We start from the raw sequence: 17233 nt of genomic DNA on the forward strand, positions 1-17233 counted from the left end.
CCGCTCAGATAACTATGGGGCAGAGAGTGAGGGAGAGCCTTAGGTACCGATACGAGTGATCATCAAGCTATCCTACAGAGCAAAAATAAAAGTGCGTAGCTGCTTGTACTTACTGCTTACATGTGCATTAAATAAACCTGGCAAGACACAAGAAACTGGATGCCGATTGCGTCCTGAAGGAAACTGGATGATGGAGAGACAGAGAGGGGAGAAGACTTTTCCCTGGTGCAATCTTTTGTGCCGTTTGGAATTTGAATCAAGAGACAGTATTAGCTTTTCAAACATTTTTTAAAAGAGAGTGACAGAGAATTTCCTTGTTCAACCCTCTTAAATGTGATGAAACAGACTTCTACTGACCACCGAGGGTGTGCCAAGCCCCAGGTGGGTGCTGCGGCTTATGCCATGATGAGTAAGATGCTGCCTCTACCCACCAGGAGCCACTCACCCCAGGTGACCCAGATCCCCCAGGCTGGGTGGTGGGATAAGCAACCACAGGTCTCCCACAGCTCTTCCCTGCTGTGCATTTTCCCAGACCCCCAACCACCTTAGGCTGGGAGCCTCAGTTGGTGAGGGGTGAGGGTCTGCCCTAGACCCAGCCCTAGTGGGCCTGACGACCACGAGCCAGTCTGAGCCAAAACTGCCCAGGCCACACCGCGACTTCCCAGCAGAGTCTTCAGGTAGGGCCATGGAGAGGTGGGAGCCTGCACCACCTCCCTGTGGAGAGGATCGTACACAATCATGCCCTTTTTTCTCTTGCTTCAAGCACTCACTGCTTATAATCAAGCAGCAGTTGCTGAGCAGATCAAATAAGCAGTGAGCCCTGAAGATGAGATTTCAGCCTGGGTGGGAAGTGTGAGCAGGTCCTGACTCTGGAAATGTATCTGTGATCTACCACATCAGGGAGCCCCCTCCCTCCCGCCTCGCCCTTCCTGTACTTTCCTGCCCCCGCGTTCTGTCCCCCTGAGCACACTTCCTAGGAGTGTGCAGCAGCAGCAGCAACCCCGGTATCTTGACTTCCTGCCATTCTCCCCAGCAGTCACTTCATACTGTCCTTGATACGCCAAGAAAAGATAAATACCTCCCCTTGGGTCAAGCTACACCAATTGGTGTCCCCGAGATTCAAGAAAGGGAAGCTCTTTCTGGAGGAAAAGTGCAAGTGTCCATGGAATTCTCCAGGCAAGAATACTGGAGTGGGTAGCCAGCCATTCCCTTCTCCAGGGGATATTCCTGACCCAGGGATCAAACTTGGGTCTCCCACATTGCAGGTGGATTCTTTACCATCTGAGCCACCAGGGAAGCCCCTTTCTGGAGGAGCTACCTCTTTTTGGAAATGGCTAAGGGTCTAGCTGTATGAAGTCAGTGAATCACAAAATGCTCTCCCTGTCAATGCTTCCAATGAAGCTGTTCTCCATGGACTTGATGATAGAAAATGTAAATATAAGTAAGTTTTCTTAGTCATCAACTGAGGTGGCAGAAAGTTTTGATGGGTTGCTACTTAACACTTAACTGCAAGTGTGCTGCAGTTTTTTAATTGAGAAAAATCAGGAGAGGTGAAGATCTTACCTGAATGCGTCTCCTGGGAAGACATGGACAGGGAACATTTGGGTTTCCCCATTTACTCTGTTTGATGACCATACAGCACCCAAATCTCTCCTGAGTGTGACATACATGGAGAAGCTGAAAGAAGGCACTGGCATTATCCACACGAACAGTGACTTTAAGTCTCACATAAAATCTTTATTCTGCCTTACTCTGCAGTGCAGTCCCAGGCCTGACTTTTCCCTCTCCGGTTCTCAGAGCACCTGGCAGCCAAACCACGGCTATCTCCCATGCCAGCTCACACAGAGCAGGACTCCTTCCCCCTAGCAACCTCCTAGGGAAGGTGACCCAGGGAAGGACCATCACTGCTCAGAAAACACATCCCCACCCCCACATTTGGGAATTCAAAAGCAGAGGAGTGAGGGGCATCAGAAGCAAGGCAATTTGTCGGGAGGAGAAATGCAAGACTCTGGTGCTGGACCCAGCCATCCAGTTCTCGCCTGCACAGAGGTTGCTTTCATTCCTTTTCTTCTGTTAATTTGGCCTGTTTTCCAAACATGGGTCAAACAACCCCCCTCCCAGAAGCAGCAGCAGCAGAAGGAAATGTTATTAAAAACGGGTCCGTTAGTGGGCATGGTGTGTGGATGGAGTCTTTGGGATTTTGGCTGCCAAATAAAGACTTTATTGTTGTCATTCCTCTACTCCCAAGCTCCCTCCCTCTCTTCCCTCCTCCCTCCCTTCCTCCCTTCCTCCTCCCCTCCCTACTTACAATCGGCCTGGCCCTCCCCTAAACTAACCTCCCTACCCCAATAGGATCTGGTGGAGGAAGAGTCAGGCAAACACAAGCACGCACACACCACTGGGAGACCAGAACTTCTGGCTGGCTCTCTGCTGCCACAGCTCCACTGAGGGTGGGGGGAGGCAGTCTCGCCTCGCCGGAGACAAACCCGAGCTGAGAGGAGAGGCAGGTGGTTCAGGTAAGCCCGTCTGGAGGAGGAAGGCTCCGGCCTCCAGCCAGCCCCTTCCCACCCCATCCACGCCAGGCTACTGCTCTAGGCTCTGTCCTCGCCTTCCTTCCTTCCTCCCACCCCTCCTTCCTGTCTTCTACCGGATTTTTCTCCTTTCAGAGGAGCTCAGATCAGTCATCCTCATTTCGTCTCCACCCTCTTCCTTCTCTTCATCATTCTGCACCCATGTATTGGCTTGTTGCAAAAGTTAAACTTTCTTGGTACAGATGTGTACTGTAGCACAGCTATGCTGCACGCAGCATTTCTACAGATCGGGTTCCCATGGAAACTCTACAACCCGTTTTGCTGAATCTTTGATGCTTTGTCACACACTGTCCCAGGCACACACATGTGCCACACAGATGCTGCACTTTCACTTCGCATGCACACACACGAATACACACACAGTGTGAAAGCATCCTGTCCATTCACCTCCGTTCTGACGGCATTTGACACGCAGAGCAGAGCACACAGTGACAAGACCCTGGCAGGAACGCACACAGGCACGCGCGCACTGCACCGAGGAGAAAAGAGCAAGTGCGTCTTCCCACCGAGGTGGCAGAGCCAAAGAAATCATGTGCCCCGAGTGCAGGCAGAGCAGGAACAGGATGAACAGCAGCAGGGGCTGGAGAGGTTTCTTCGTTCTTTAGAATTTAATTGGGTGGGAGAGAGAAAAAAGCAGCTTTCCAACCTGCACAGTGTATTCCCAATAGCTCTGACTTTCTCTGCCTCACTAGTTCAAACCACTTTTCTTTTGGAAAGAGAGAGAAGAAAGCAACCCTACTCTGAAGCCTTAGAGGTACTATTTCCCAGCACTAGGGGTATTCATTTCTGTTTTTGGCAGGCAGCCAGAAAAGAATTCTCTTTAAAGCCACTTCAACATAATCCCACATTGGCAAGGGCTCCCTATGGGAGAGGAAAAAAGACGCAGTTCCTTAATCAGTCAAGGGAGGGGAAAACTGAAGTGGGAAACGGAATTTTTTAAATAGGGTGGACCCTCTCCATTTCCCCAGCTCATTCCTCTTCGATTATGCAGAGTGTTATCCCAAGGCCAGAAGGGCATGGCCTAGGAGAGGGTCTCCAAGTACCTGGAGACCTGGGTGCAGGGGAGGGTGAGAGGTGCTCACTAGAAATACAGACAACCGGACCCTTTGCTCTAGACCCACGGGATCAAGACCCAAGAAGCTGCTGTTGTTTCAGGATGTGAGAGGCAGCAAGGGTTTGAGAGTCTGAACCAGAGGCCTGAGGGAGACATGTGTAGGACTGAACAGCCCAGGATTCTGGCAGCGTTAGCTGGGCAGACAGGCTGTGTGGCTTCCCGGACAAGGACTGTCTGATGGAGCAGCTTCCAAGTGTCTCTAGTGGGCCACCCTCTTTTGCAGAGTAGAAGCAAGCGCCTGAAGGAACGGAAGACCTTCTGTGAGCTCTCCGCTTCTCGTCTCCTTATAAGCACTGGCAGCTGTGTAATGAAGGAACATTCCAGAAAGCAATTTCCCCCAAGGTAGCTCCAAAGAGCTTAGGCTTCCTCCTACCTGCTAATCCGCCTGCCTGGGCCCCCAGGGGCACTGTGCAGGGCTCCTCCCCACCCCTGTTAGATTCCCTGCTCCTGCCCAGTAGCTGCCTGCTCTGGCGGGCCTGCACAGAGGATGGGCCTAACCGCAGGGTCTGCACTGCCCCTTCACCTCCCCGGGGGCAGCCCCACCTCTTGGGCCTCTGGGGGAAGCTGGAAGGGAAAGGTACCCAAGGTTGGGAGGGGAAGTCCCGAGTCACGGTGGACTCCACAGCCAGCTGAGGTCAGCAGGCTGCGGTGTTCCTGGTCAGCACTCCCGCAGCTGCTGCAGAAAGGCTCAGGGATGGGAGCGGGTGTTAGTGAGGGGGAGGGACAGAGCGAACATTCCCCAAATGGCTGGGGGCATCTATGGCTTCTCTAATTATTTGATTCTGAGACCTAAATGTGGTTTCACAGGCCTGAAAGGGGAGGAGCTTGCTCTGTGTAGGAGAGTTGGTAGAAATCCAAGTAACCATCTGCAAGGATCGGCATTCAGTGGAGGGAACGGCTGTCCTCTGGCCAAGCTAAGAGAAAGAGACCCCATTACTTTGAAATAATGTCAGTAGTAGCTTAACATTCACCGAGCACTTGCTTTTTTGCACATTTACTCACTTAACCTTCAAAATAATCTGATAAAAATGTATTAGTATGCCCATTTTACAGATGAGGAAACTGAAGCTTAGTAGAGGCAAGAGATTTCCCAAGAGTACCCAGCTAAACAGCTGAGGAGTTGCAGGGTTGAGACCCACATCTATAAGCACTCAATACATCAGATAGATTCCTGTAGGCTTTCTTCAGGGGGTGGAAAAGCTAGGGGATTGAGGCAGAGAGAAGGACTTAGTGAGGAGCCGTAATGAGAGGACAAGAGCCATCTCACCCTAAATTGTTCCCCTTGCCTTTAGAATGGAAAATTTGCTCTTCTGGACTAGTGGCCTGAGGCCAAAAAAGATTGTGTTTACATGTTGCCTTGCGGTAGACACTGGGGAGACAGATGGTTTCTCCATTAGAGTGTTAGATTTATTTTTAGCTCTTTTTGATCTGTAGCACATTTTAAAGTCACTTGTCACGTTTACTTCTGAAAATAACCCGATGAGGAACAGAGGGACAGGGAAGATTTCTTTATCTGTGTTTTGCAGGTAAGGGAAGTGAGGCTGAGGACAGGGTCGCGTCACTACAGGCAGTGGTGGCTGGGCGGGGACCCCACACCCTCCGTCTAGTTTGCACCATGATGCTCTCTTCACCTTTGCCCCAGTCAGCCTTACTCCTATTCTGATTTCACTCCCCAAGAAAGGGACAGTGAGTCGGTGACTTGCTGAATTCACCATGCCTCCACGTTAGCCCTTTCCTTACCTCAGAACCCCACAACGCCTACTTGGAGACCTTGGAAGAGTCTAAGGCAGCTGCGGTGGGCCTGCCTCACTCCTCTGTTAACAGCTGGGCAGAGACGACCTGATTCTCCCGGCTTCCAACTCCCCTGTGGGCTTCAGGAAGACACAGAGAATACAATGGCTTTCAGAAGTCTGAGTTTAGGACAGCAAGAAGGAAACCAAAAAAGAGGGTCATCCCAACATCCATGGGCACGGCCCTGGCAGGGGCAGCCCCACTCCAACGTCAGGGTCACTAGCTGGGTTAAGCCATGGAGGTCCCAGGGGTCATGAGCTGGATGTGAAATCTGACAAGAACACCAGGAAGTAGTGTGGAGTCATCTTTCTTTAACCCAAGGAGACACACCCAACCTCACTCTCAGCTCAACCCCAATCCCAGGCTCTCTCCATACAAAGCCAATTACCCTATGATTTGGTAAACCCTTGTGGGCCTCAACCCAACCCTGCCCTGAGGCTAAACGTTGCAAGAGTCCTGGGAGTATGAACCTTAAATGAATGAATTTATGAGCTAAACAGGGATAGGACTATCTCACTTTAAAAATCAGAGTCTCTTGAGAGAATATGTTCTTTTGCAAACAAATAAATGAATAAATGAAACCCCTGCCATTTGCAGAGATTTTATGCTCTATGACATGTCTTCATGTGGATGATCCCATTTGATCCTCACACAGTTGAGGACCCTGGACCTGAGGAGGTGGGTCAGAGCCAGGATTCAAGCCTAAGTCTCTAATACTTGAGATTGAAATTTGAATTTAAAACTCTCTTAGAAAATCTCAAATGGGAGAGTGAATTTTGGGTTGGTCAAAGCACTTGCTTTCCTCTCACAAATGAGCAGCTTTCTGAGAACAGGTGTTGGTGAATGGGATTACAGGAGGTCAGTGGTTACAGGCGGTCCAGATGCATTTATTGATCAAGCAGTGAGCTCAGCCCAGCAGAAAGTGGGGAGGTGTGCTCGTGAAGGCATAAGAAATTTAAAAATCACATACACTTACAATCCCAACTAAGGGAACTTATGACTGGACAGAAGGTTCTGGAAGACAGGAACATACGAAGGTGTGACTTAGGGCTTTGTGGGAGAGACTATGGCTCCCTGTGGAGTGCAGGGACTTCTCGTCTGTCCCAAATTCTGGTTTGGAGACTTAGAGTGTGTGGACAGCCCAGACTCCATCAGGAAGGAGCACTGTCCCATGAGAAAAGCCTTAGAAATGAGCACTGCTTCCTCAAGGGAGGAGTGTGCGCACACACACACAGAATGGTTCAGCCCCAGGGCTAAGAGCAGACCTAGCTAATTCAACAGACCTAGTTTCTCCAAGGAACAGGCCCAGGAGCTTGTCCTTGAGAACCTTCTCAGCTCTGAAAGGAGCATGGCCAGCCCCCAGAGGTCTGGAGTGTAGACGGGTCAGAGCGCCGGTGGGGAGATAAGGGAAGTTGCCGAAGGGTCTGGCACAGGAGGTGGCGGCAAGGGCGGCCGGTGTTCACAGCGATGGCAGGGGTGGGAGGCACGCCCGTCGGGTGGAGCTGAGACTGACCCGCGGCTCTGACTCGCCTGAGCCAAGTGCTGCCCGGGCCCCACGTCACCGGGAAGCGCTTCGTGCCAGGGCCAGCTGCCGCTCCGCACAGGCGTGACTTGCCCACTCAGGGCCCAGGGTAAATGCTCCTGTTGACCAAGGCAGTGAAGGGGAGGGGGCTCCGCCAGGCTGGAAAGCCTTCCCAGGGCTTCTCACTGCACAAGAGACCTCTTGCTTATTGTCAGGCTCCCAGCTGGTCAGGAAGTAAAAAGTGCCAAAGCAAAAAAATTTAAGGTCACAAAAACTGGGGCTTTTAAAAATGTTAGGTTTTAGCACACGAATATAATGCTTTAACCCCGTTTAAAATCTCTGTGCAATACTGTTGTGCTATTTCAAGAAAATGACAGAACTTGTAACATTTTCATTGATAGTTCACCAATTACAAGCAGTGTGGGGTCTGGCAACAAGACTCAAGTTTAGTCTTACAATGAATGTCTTTTCACCTCAGTCTTTTTGGTGTATCCCCAAGATTGTTACATGCACAACTGGAGATAAAGCCAAGAATCTAACTGCAGCGTCCTTTGTGATAGGAGGCCAGGGGAAATGGCCCCCTGGGCCCCCTTGGAGAGGTCTGCCTGAGAAGAGACCACCTTAGAGGAAGGAGAAGGAGCAGAAGCTGCAGGGCAGCCTCCTCTCCCTTCCCTCCGCGCTGTCTCCATTCTGCTCCTTCCTTTCCACACTCTATACTCCGTGAGGACCCACGCACGCACACCAAGGAGGGGCGTGCATTTGCTCATGTGTGTGGCACAGGGAGAGGAGTGTCTGTGCGAGCGTGTGTGGGCTGGGTGTCCAGGGCAGGTGTGCAACAGGTGTAGGTAGACTCCCTCACCCCTCCAGGGTGAGCCCTGCCCTTGTCCATGTTTCTTGTCACACTCAGCTCCTTCCAAGTAACAGACTCAGGCTAAACATCTGGTGAGGGGCTTCTACTGAGCTAGCTTTGAACAAAGCTAGCAGGAAGCCAGTACTGGGTCACACAAGGGAAGAACCTAGCTGATGTGGGCTCCAAAGAAAGCGGGGGAAGCCTGGCGCAGAGGCAGTGATCACAGGGTCCAGATGCAGCTGAGGATACACTCCAGCCCCCTCTCTAAGAACTCCAAGAAACCTGCATCTCCAAAGTGTCCCAGGCCCTAGGAAGGGGAGGGGCAGACCACCGCAAATTGTGAAGAAGCAGCAAAGAGGGCCATTGGAAGCAACGTGGAGACAGAGATCCCGGAGCAGACCAGAGGGGCTGTCACAGGGACCTTGGGAGGGGAAAGGACAGGTAACCCGACAAGCTAGGGCAGGGAGTCTGAGAGAGATGCCAGTTTTTGTCTGCAGCCTTGGGTCTACCACAGTTTCCTCAGCTTAATTTGACTCAAACCACATGGCCCTATCTGCAGCATCATCAGAATCAATGGGAAGGTCAACCCCAGAGCATCCTTCAGCAACATATTCCACTATGTCTCTGAGGCAGGCGGGAAGTTCTCCTCTATATCCCACCCCGATATCATCAACTCCAATGCATATGGGAAGCAGCAATACCAGATCAGAAGAAATGAAAGTGGTTTCCCTGCAGCTTTTTAAAAAATTGAAACATAGTTGATGTACAATATTATCTAAGTTACAGGTGTACAACACAGTGGTTTACAATATTTAAAGGTTACACTCCATTTATAGTTATCATAAAATATTGGCTATATCTCCTGTGTTGTACAATATATCCTAGATTAGTTTATACTTAATAGTCTATATCTCTTAATCCCCTATCCTTATATTGCCCCTCTCCACTAGTAACCACTGGTTCTCTATACCTATGAATCTGCTTCTTTTTTTTTTTGTTATATTCACTAGTTTGTTGTATTCCCCACAGCTTTCAGTTGCTTCCTTGTTTTTTTCCCCGGGAGCCTCCACATCTGGGGAGAAATTCTTGGTGTGTGTCCTGCTGGCAAAGACCATTGTTCTCTGAGCTGAGCCCTGGGGAGGAGGGGTGAGCGGGGGCAAATGCAAGGGGACCGCAGCACTTCCTTCCCAAGAGTTTGCTGAGCCCACGGAGACGTGGGTCTTTGTCCTGGGTCTGCTGTTATATAGCTTCCTGGCCTTGACAAGCTAGTACTCCCCTCCAGTGCTCAATTTTTATAAATAGTTGAATCTGGACTTTGTGAATTTCAAAACACTTTAAGCAATGCTACTTTTTTTTTCAAATGCATGCTTCAGCTAACCCTTAATTTGTGTAACAGATTTTAAAACCACAGAGCTCCTCATGTTGGACAGGGGTGAGTTGGGGGGTCCCCCAGGGCCATCCCCTTGGTATCCCTCCCTCAGGAGGACTCCACAGAAATGGGGCACAGTTTGGAAACCACTGAGTTATGGAACCAGTAAGGACCCTTCCAGATGTAATACCCCAGGACTCTATGGCTCACATATCCTAACATCCCTCCTATAAGGGGAGAGATTATTTTCTCATGCTGCAAACCAGGAGACTGAGGACTAGAGTGGTTAAGGGTATTCTCCAGGAAACCCTGGGACTCCTGATTCACAGCCCAGAATGCATTCTGCCAAGACAGCTGACACTCTAGCACATCAGCACCTGGGCCTCTGGGAAAGGGAGCCAGACACTCAAACCCTTGCTGCTGGATACAGGCAAGCAAGGAGATGCTTCCACAGGTCCCTGCCACAGCTCCCCCCAAGCCCATCCCGGCCAACTCCAGCTGCAAAGACACGTGTTCTTTTTACTGAGGCCCAGCAGGCTGATGACCTCCCGCGTTCCTCCCCACAGGTGTGTCGCCTGGATCATGAGGTCATCCCTCTGCTGGCTCCTCACACTTCTCCTCATCTTGGCCACAGCGGCCCAAGGCCAGCCAACAAGACGACCGAGGCCCAGACCGAGGCCTCGGCCCAGACCCAGGCTCAGACCCACACCCAGCTTCCCACAGCCCGATGAGCCAACGGAGCCTACAGACCTGCCTCCCCCACTGCCCCCAGGCCCCCCGTCGGTCTTTCCTGACTGTCCCCGGGAGTGCTACTGCCCCCCTGACTTCCCGTCCGCCCTCTACTGTGACAGCCGCAACCTCCGAAAGGTCCCTGTCATCCCGTCCCGCATCCATTACCTCTATCTCCAGAACAACTTCATCACTGAGCTCCCGGTGGAGTCCTTCAAGAACGCCACGGGCCTGAGGTGGATCAACCTGGACAACAACCGGATTCGAAAGGTGGACCAGAGGGTGCTGGAGAAACTCCCCAGCCTGGTGTTCCTCTACATGGAGAAGAACCAGCTCGAAGAGGTGCCCGCAGCCCTGCCCCGGAACTTGGAGCAGCTGAGGCTAAGCCAGAACCAGATCTCCAGGATCCCGCCCGGGGTCTTCAGCAAGCTGGAGAACCTGCTGCTGCTGGACCTGCAGCACAACAAGCTGAGTGACGGCGTCTTCAAGCCTGACACCTTTCAGGGCCTCAAGAACCTCATGCAGCTCAACCTGGCCCACAACACCTTGAGGAAGATGCCCCCTAAGGTGCCCTCCGCCATCCACCAGCTCTACCTGGACAGCAACAGAATCGAGGCCATCCCCAGTGGGTACTTCAAGGGCTTCCCCAACCTGGCCTTCATCCGCCTCAACTACAACCAGCTCTCGGACCGGGGCCTCCCCAAGAACTCGTTCAACATCTCCAACCTGCTGGTGCTGCACCTGTCGCACAACAGGATCAGCAGCGTGCCCGCCATCAGCAGCAGGCTGGAGCACCTGTACCTCAACAACAACAGCATCGAGAGTGAGTGCGGGGACTGGGGCGGCGCGGGCGGGCGGCTGGCTCTCCCTCCTCAGCGCTTCCGCGCGGGCCTCAGGCCTGTGCCTGAGGACGCAGAAGCACCCAGTCTGGCACAGTCTTCAAACCTTGGTCTTTCCACTTGCAGCCCACATGACCTTCAAAGAATATCTGACCTCTCTGGCAAGTCTCCTCATTTGTAAAATGGCACAAAATATATATGAAGATTTACTAGTTTAGTATTGATAAAGTGCCCAGAATACCATGCTTGGAGGGTAACAGCTTTTCTACCTCCAGCCCTTCTCACCAGCCCCTGCTCCTTTGCCCTCCAGACCTGTAGGTAAGGGAGACGTGAAATACAGTCCTGGACATTCTCCTAAAGAATGGTGACATTTAAATGCTGACTCTGGAATGTCCTGGAGAAGCCAATGGCACCCCACTCCAGTACTCTTGCCTGGAAAATCCCACGGATGGAGGAGCCTGGTAGGCTGCAGTCCATGGGGTCTCAAAGAGTCAGACATGACTAAGCAACTTCACTTTTACTTTCATGCATTGGAGAAAGAAATGGCAACCCACTCCAGTGTTCTTGCCTGGAGAATCCCAGGGATGGGGGAGCCTGATGGGCTGCCATCTTTGGGGTCGCACAGAGTCGGACACAACTGAAGCAACTTAGCAGCAGCAGCAGCTGGAGTGTCCTGGATCTGTCCACTGCAGCCATGAGAAAATGGGCTTCTTCCCAAGCCTGAGCCTAGGTTTTAAAGAGTCTGTAAAAACATACAGAGAGGCAGTTCTGTGTATATTATGAGTGGCTGGTGGTTTAGTCGCTAAGTCGTGTCCGACTCTTTGTGGCCCCGTGGACTGTAGCCTGACAGGTTCCTCTGTCCATGGGATTTTCCAGCAATAATGGTGGAGTGGGTTGCCATTTCCTTCTCCAGGAGATCTTCCCCACCAAGGGATCAAACCTGGGTCTCCTGCATCGCAGGCAAATTCTTTTACCAATTGAGCCACCAGGAAAGCCCCACACTAAAAGCATACGACTGGAAAAGACATGGCAGTCAGGAGAATATGTCTGTATGTGGATGCTTTTCTGAATCTATCTGGAAGGCTGAAGGATTTGGTCATAAAAGTCAGTACACTCAATGTAGAATTTGCCTAAGCTACATTTACAGGGTCCTGGGCTTTGGATAAAAAATGTAGGTGAGAAAAAAGACTGGAAGTGACAGTTTTGCCCAATCAAAAACATCAGATCTGAGTAGAGCATCAGCAGAACAATTTAAAAACAAATGTGAGAATATTCTCTGGCCCCTGGACAAAATCAGGCTACATCCACAAGACGAATGCAGCAGCTGTGGGAATGGAGACCAAGGAGAAAGAGAAGCACTCCCCAAATGATATTAGGAATCCTTAGCTTTCAAGCCAAAGGATGAGAGGGAGATTGTTGAATTTCTGTAATCTCGAAACAAGTGGATAATAGAACAGGCTTATTCACTCATCTGAGATAATTACCCAAAGGTAGGGGAAGTCTTCTTAAATCTTGCAAGAAAGAAATTCAGGAAAAGGCAAAACTGTCTAATTGTACGCTGCAGGTAGCAAACTGATGGAACACATTACTCCCACGAGGCTGTATCGGCCAAAAATCTAGACAGAAAGGATACCTTGATTAATAAATGGTTGACAATGTTCTATCAGATTGTGGATAAAAACAGGCTGTGGTGAGAGGGGGTGGTGATCCAGCCTTCTGAGGTTGAAGACGGAAAGATTCCACCCACTCTCACCATTTCACAGTTTCAGAACAGCGCATCAGGGGGGTAAAGTCCAAAGCTACAACAGGTCATAGGAAGAAAATTCATCTACGTCAGGGCTCTTTCTGCTGCTCCAACGCTGAAGAGAGAAGAAAGCGGAGAGAAGGAAGAGGAGGAAGGAGATGAAGAGCACCCAACCACCACCCACAGAAGATAAAAGAAGCAAGGCTTGGGAGGATAGAAAACTTCATTTAGAAGAGGGCATACCAAAAAGGTGAAGGGGAAAATGGAAACTCAGCTTCCATTTGAAAACCCACCTCCATTTGCCCATCTCTTCCCTTTCTAGCTCACTTTCCCCAGAGTCAGTCATCAGTCCAGAATCAACGGCTCCATCACATCCTGGCACCCTTTCTCTTCCTGTCATCCCTAGGTCAGTCAACCTAGCCATCTTCTGCTCACCCTCAAGCCTCACATCCCGCTTACAGGAGAACCTCTGGGGTAATCCATCCACTGCGGGCTTCAGATCTTGCTTCCCTCCACTGTTTCTCCACATGCAGCCAGATTCATCTTTCTACAGTATAAACCTGATCATAGCGCCCTTCCAGATTTAGCCCCCCCGGGACACCAGTTCATAAATCCCACTGTCCCTCTCATAACAGCAGTCCTGCTCAGTGACATTCCTCAGACTAGAAATCAGAGACCCCATCCTTAGTGAAATATCTGAAAGTCTCTTATAATTGGTGGCCACAACTGGAGCCTCTCCAGTTTACTCTGCTTAGTATATCACGTTGTACTATTTACTGGTTCCTAACTCTGCCAAGAGCTTTTTGCCCTCCACAACATCATTCAAATAGGTCACAGCATCAGAACACCATCCCCAGGTCTCTACATGTTAATCCTATCTTTGAAGGGTCAGCTCAAAGTTCACTTCCTCCATGAGTCTTTAGAGTGAGTTTGCAATAACAATTGTTGATCGGTTCCAATTTAGTTCATTTTATGAATGGGTAAACCAGCCTGGAGGTTAGGGTCAATTACTCATGGTCACATGTTCCCGAGAACTGGTGAGCCAGTTCCAGAGAAGAAATCTCTAGGGTCCTTATCCTTGTCCACCCTCTTTTCCCTCCATGTTTTGGCCTCTAGCCCTATCTGGCCTGACCCCCTGCCCACCTCTCCTGCTGACTTCTCCCTTTCTTTCTCGGCAGAAATCAATGGGACCCAAATTTGCCCCAACAATATAGTCGCCTTCCATGACTTCTCCTCGGATCTGGAGCACGTGCCGCACCTCCGCTACCTGCGGCTGGATGGGAACTACCTGAAGCCGCCCATCCCGCTGGACCTCATGATGTGCTTCCGCCTGCTGCAGTCTGTGGTCATCTAGGCCCTCCTGTGCCCCTGGAGCTCCTCCGGCCGCGCTGAACGTGGAGGCCCAGGCGCCCGTGCCCACAGCTTGTTTGCTCTGTCTCCTTTTCTTGCTCCCAGCTCTGCCCTTCTTATCCCACCTTCCTGAGTCAGGGACAAGCCACATACTCTGCTGCCCCTGCAGCTTCTAGAACAAGATTTCCAAAGGCTTGATTTGGTCCACCCAGTTCAAAGACACCTGCTGTGCACCCCAACTTCTGGTCCCAGAAGCACAGGTGTATATCTAAAGACATCCCACTCTCTTCCTCCCTCATCACTCCTGGGTTAGCCCTGGCCATGGATGGAAATCTGGTTCTCGTCCTGGCCAAAGCAAGCAGAGCATGGTCAGGGGCAGCCTAGACGTGAAGTTTGGAAAGTCCTGCTGGAAACTCCTCTATTGTGAGCAGCTCTGACCCAAACAGACTGAGGAACTCAGGTCTCCTGGGTCAAGGATCCCATCTTCCAAAACTGCTGCTGCCCTGCCCCATTCACAGGCACCAGACAGGCACCTGTCCTCTGCCAGCCTGGGTTCTGGAAAGGAGATGCAAGGGAACGGCTGAAGAAGGATGCAGGCTCAGAGATGGGCACAGGGACCTGCTGCTCCTTCATAAGGTGAGAGGGGCCCTTCTCGGCACACAGCCTCCTGGCTGAGCCTCTGTGCCAACAGTAAGAGCAGGGAGGAGCATTCCAGGAGGAGAGTGGCACAAAAACCCAGGGACCAGCCAGTGGGAGAGGCTGGGAGTCAGAACCCACGATGGCCCGTGTGGGTGCGGATGGCCCCTTGGCGGCTGGACAAGAGGCCCAATGCCTGAGGAGCAGCACAGGGAGGGTACAGAGCCAGCAGCCCCGCCCTGCCCTGCCGTGCGCTCTCTGCCTCTCCGTTGCTGGGGAGCGGCTCCTGAGGAACTGCTCAGAGAAGGGGTGGGGAGCCGGAAATCTCCCAGAGCCCTCTTCTGCTTGTGCAGCGGCCTCCCCTCTCAGCCAGGCACAGCAGTGACATCTGGTGGCTGATACTGCCCACAGCTGGTCCTGTGTCATCATCTTTCTGGAGTGATTTGCCAAGGTCAGGAGTTGGCCTCTAGTTCCCACTTGAAAAGCTGTGGGCGACACGCGTGGTCTCTGTCCTCTGGGGTCTATAGGGTACTCGGTATACCCGAGGCACCAAGATAGGGGACCTGGTTCCCATATGAGTGAACCCAAGAGGGAAGCTTCAGGAACCCAGACGAGGATATGGCTTGTTCCCCTCTGCCCTCTCACCTTGCGGGTCCCTTCTGCTCTCTGCTTTCAGGTGGTAGACCAAGGAGGTGGCTACAGTACCCCTCCAAGGACCCTCTGGAGCTCATGTTCCCTATGCAGCTTCACCTTTTAGACCATGTTCTAAGGCAGCATGAGTCCTAAATATTATCTCCTTCCTTTGCAATAATTTATTCTCTGTACGGACTGTCCTTCCCTCAAAGTTTTCACACACACTGCCCCCCAATCTGGCCCAGGGGAGCAGTGTGTGAAAGGCCTCTAAGAGAAGCCCGAGTCCACCAGAGCCGACTGAACTTCATCTCCCCTTTCCTCCCTCCAGTGGGTGGAGATGCCCCCCGCTAGAATCCCCAAGTGTACATTGGTGGGACTAGGGGGGGTGTGTCCTAGAAATGAGTAGGACACAGTGCCCACTCTCAAGTTAGGTTGAGAAAAGTTCCAGAGATGTTTAAGAAATTGGATTAAGCTAGCTCCCTAACTTCAAGAAATCTCCATTTTATTCTAATTTTTCTCTTTTGCTAATTTACAGAAAATAGGCCTGTTTCATCAAGTTCCTCCCCATGTTCCTATTCAACTGCTTCATTCTTTGCAGCTGCAGCTGGTTTTTCCAAAGCTCTTGCTTAAAGTCAAGATAAACTGTAGCCGAGGTGCTACGGCTTGGATAACCGCCCCTTGTGTATCTTACTCCCACCTTGCCCTCTCAGCCCCTCTGGTAATGAGCACAGCGCCTAGGACTCCTCAGGGAGGAGGGGTCATTCCCCTGCTCCTGCAAATCTGAACTGTTTTGTTTCAGCAGCAACAAAATCACCATCATCCCAGTGCCCTGTCTAGAATATGCCGGCTTCCTCTATAGCTCCCTGCAGCTGTAAACCAGAGGAAACTGAATTGGCCGTATAGTTCCACGCCCCGCCCCACCCCCACACACAATGCGCTGGTTCCCCCTGGATTAAGGAGGCCGCCTCCTCCATATACAACTTCATTCTCTCAGTGCTGTTGGCATAGGCACATACAGATGTGTAAGTAGGTGTGTGTGTGTACTCTGTACCTACATCTATTCTTTCTTGAAGATCATGACAACTTTGTGAAACAACTTTCACATTCCATCACGCTTCACAGCAGAGAAAATAAAGTGATATGAAAAATATCCTGCTTGAAACTGACAATGTAAACAGGTGAGAACAGTACCTTAAATTCATCTTGCCGCCCTCTCCCCCTGCCTCCAACCTTACTACCTCTGAGAAGACTGGTAGAGATAGGAGCCTATTCCTAAGAAACTCTAGGGAAATGATTCTAAAACCTTTTCTTGGGGAACTCCCCCCATTCCTAAAGTCAGATAAAAAAATCTGGCAGCTACATGCGAAGCCCCAAACTCCAAGTTCTTTTCAACCCACAGATACTACTAGATGGTTGAGGGTCTCCCAAATGCTCAGCACTGAGACAGATACAGAAAGACACAAACCAGACTCCATTCCTAACCAGAAAAAACTTACAGACTAGTTGAGGACAGGCAGTGTAAGATGCACAGAACAATGTGGCAGGGGTATATCGAGCGCAGTGAGCAAAGGGCCAACCACTGCATCTGGAATGGTCTGTAGGCCATGCAGACATTCACAGAGGGGCAAGATCAGGATGCCCTGGAATCTCTCTTCCGGTGGAAGGTTTGTTTCAGAATCCTCCCGGACTACACCACCTCCTTTTGGATAAAAAGCTGCCAGATACTGTCCCACTCCTTCTACCTTGCCTCCTAAATTTCTGCCTCAGTTCAATTCAACAAGTGTTCAATGTATATCAACTACATGCAAGGTTTCCAGCTAAGAATTCAAGGACTGGTAATATATACCCCTTGCCCTTGAGGAATTCATAAAGGGAAAATCCATGAATTAGTAATTGCATGTCTTAAGTGTGGGCAATAATGCTGGGTACAAAAAGCACTGTGGAGAGGGTATCTCCTTCTGCCTGGGAGAAGCCAGAATGGTTCCTATCATTTGCCCTGGATCTTAAGATTTGAATCAGATTTTGCCAGGTGGGAGGAGGAAAAAGCACATAAGCAGGAAAGAAG

The 17233-nt window shown here is 50.9% G+C and overlaps 1 protein-coding gene and 1 long non-coding RNA gene across 2 annotated transcripts in view; one reads left to right on the plus strand and one right to left on the minus strand.

Annotated features, from left to right (window-relative positions):
• LOC138991155 (uncharacterized) overlaps nt 1-1645 on the minus strand; it is a 54264-nt gene extending 52619 nt beyond the window's left edge. Inside the window, exon 1 of the long non-coding RNA XR_011467119.1 lies at nt 1564-1645. This is a non-coding gene — a long non-coding RNA (uncharacterized lncRNA). The remainder of the gene's footprint in view (nt 1-1563) is intronic.
• A 704-nt stretch (nt 1646-2349) lies between these two features.
• On the plus strand, nt 2350-16318 carry PRELP (proline and arginine rich end leucine rich repeat protein). Its single transcript, XM_005891884.2, has 3 exons — nt 2350-2516; nt 9804-10789; nt 13728-16318. Exons 2-3 carry the CDS (start codon nt 9820-9822, stop codon nt 13901-13903), a joined length of 1146 nt encoding a protein of 381 aa, XP_005891946.1. The 5' UTR covers nt 2350-2516; nt 9804-9819; the 3' UTR covers nt 13904-16318.
• The last annotated feature ends 915 nt before the right edge of the window (nt 16319-17233 follow it).

Source organism: Bos mutus, chromosome 16 (genome assembly GCF_027580195.1).
Source record: "Bos mutus isolate GX-2022 chromosome 16, NWIPB_WYAK_1.1, whole genome shotgun sequence".
NCBI classification, from domain to species: domain Eukaryota; kingdom Metazoa; phylum Chordata; class Mammalia; order Artiodactyla; family Bovidae; genus Bos; species Bos mutus.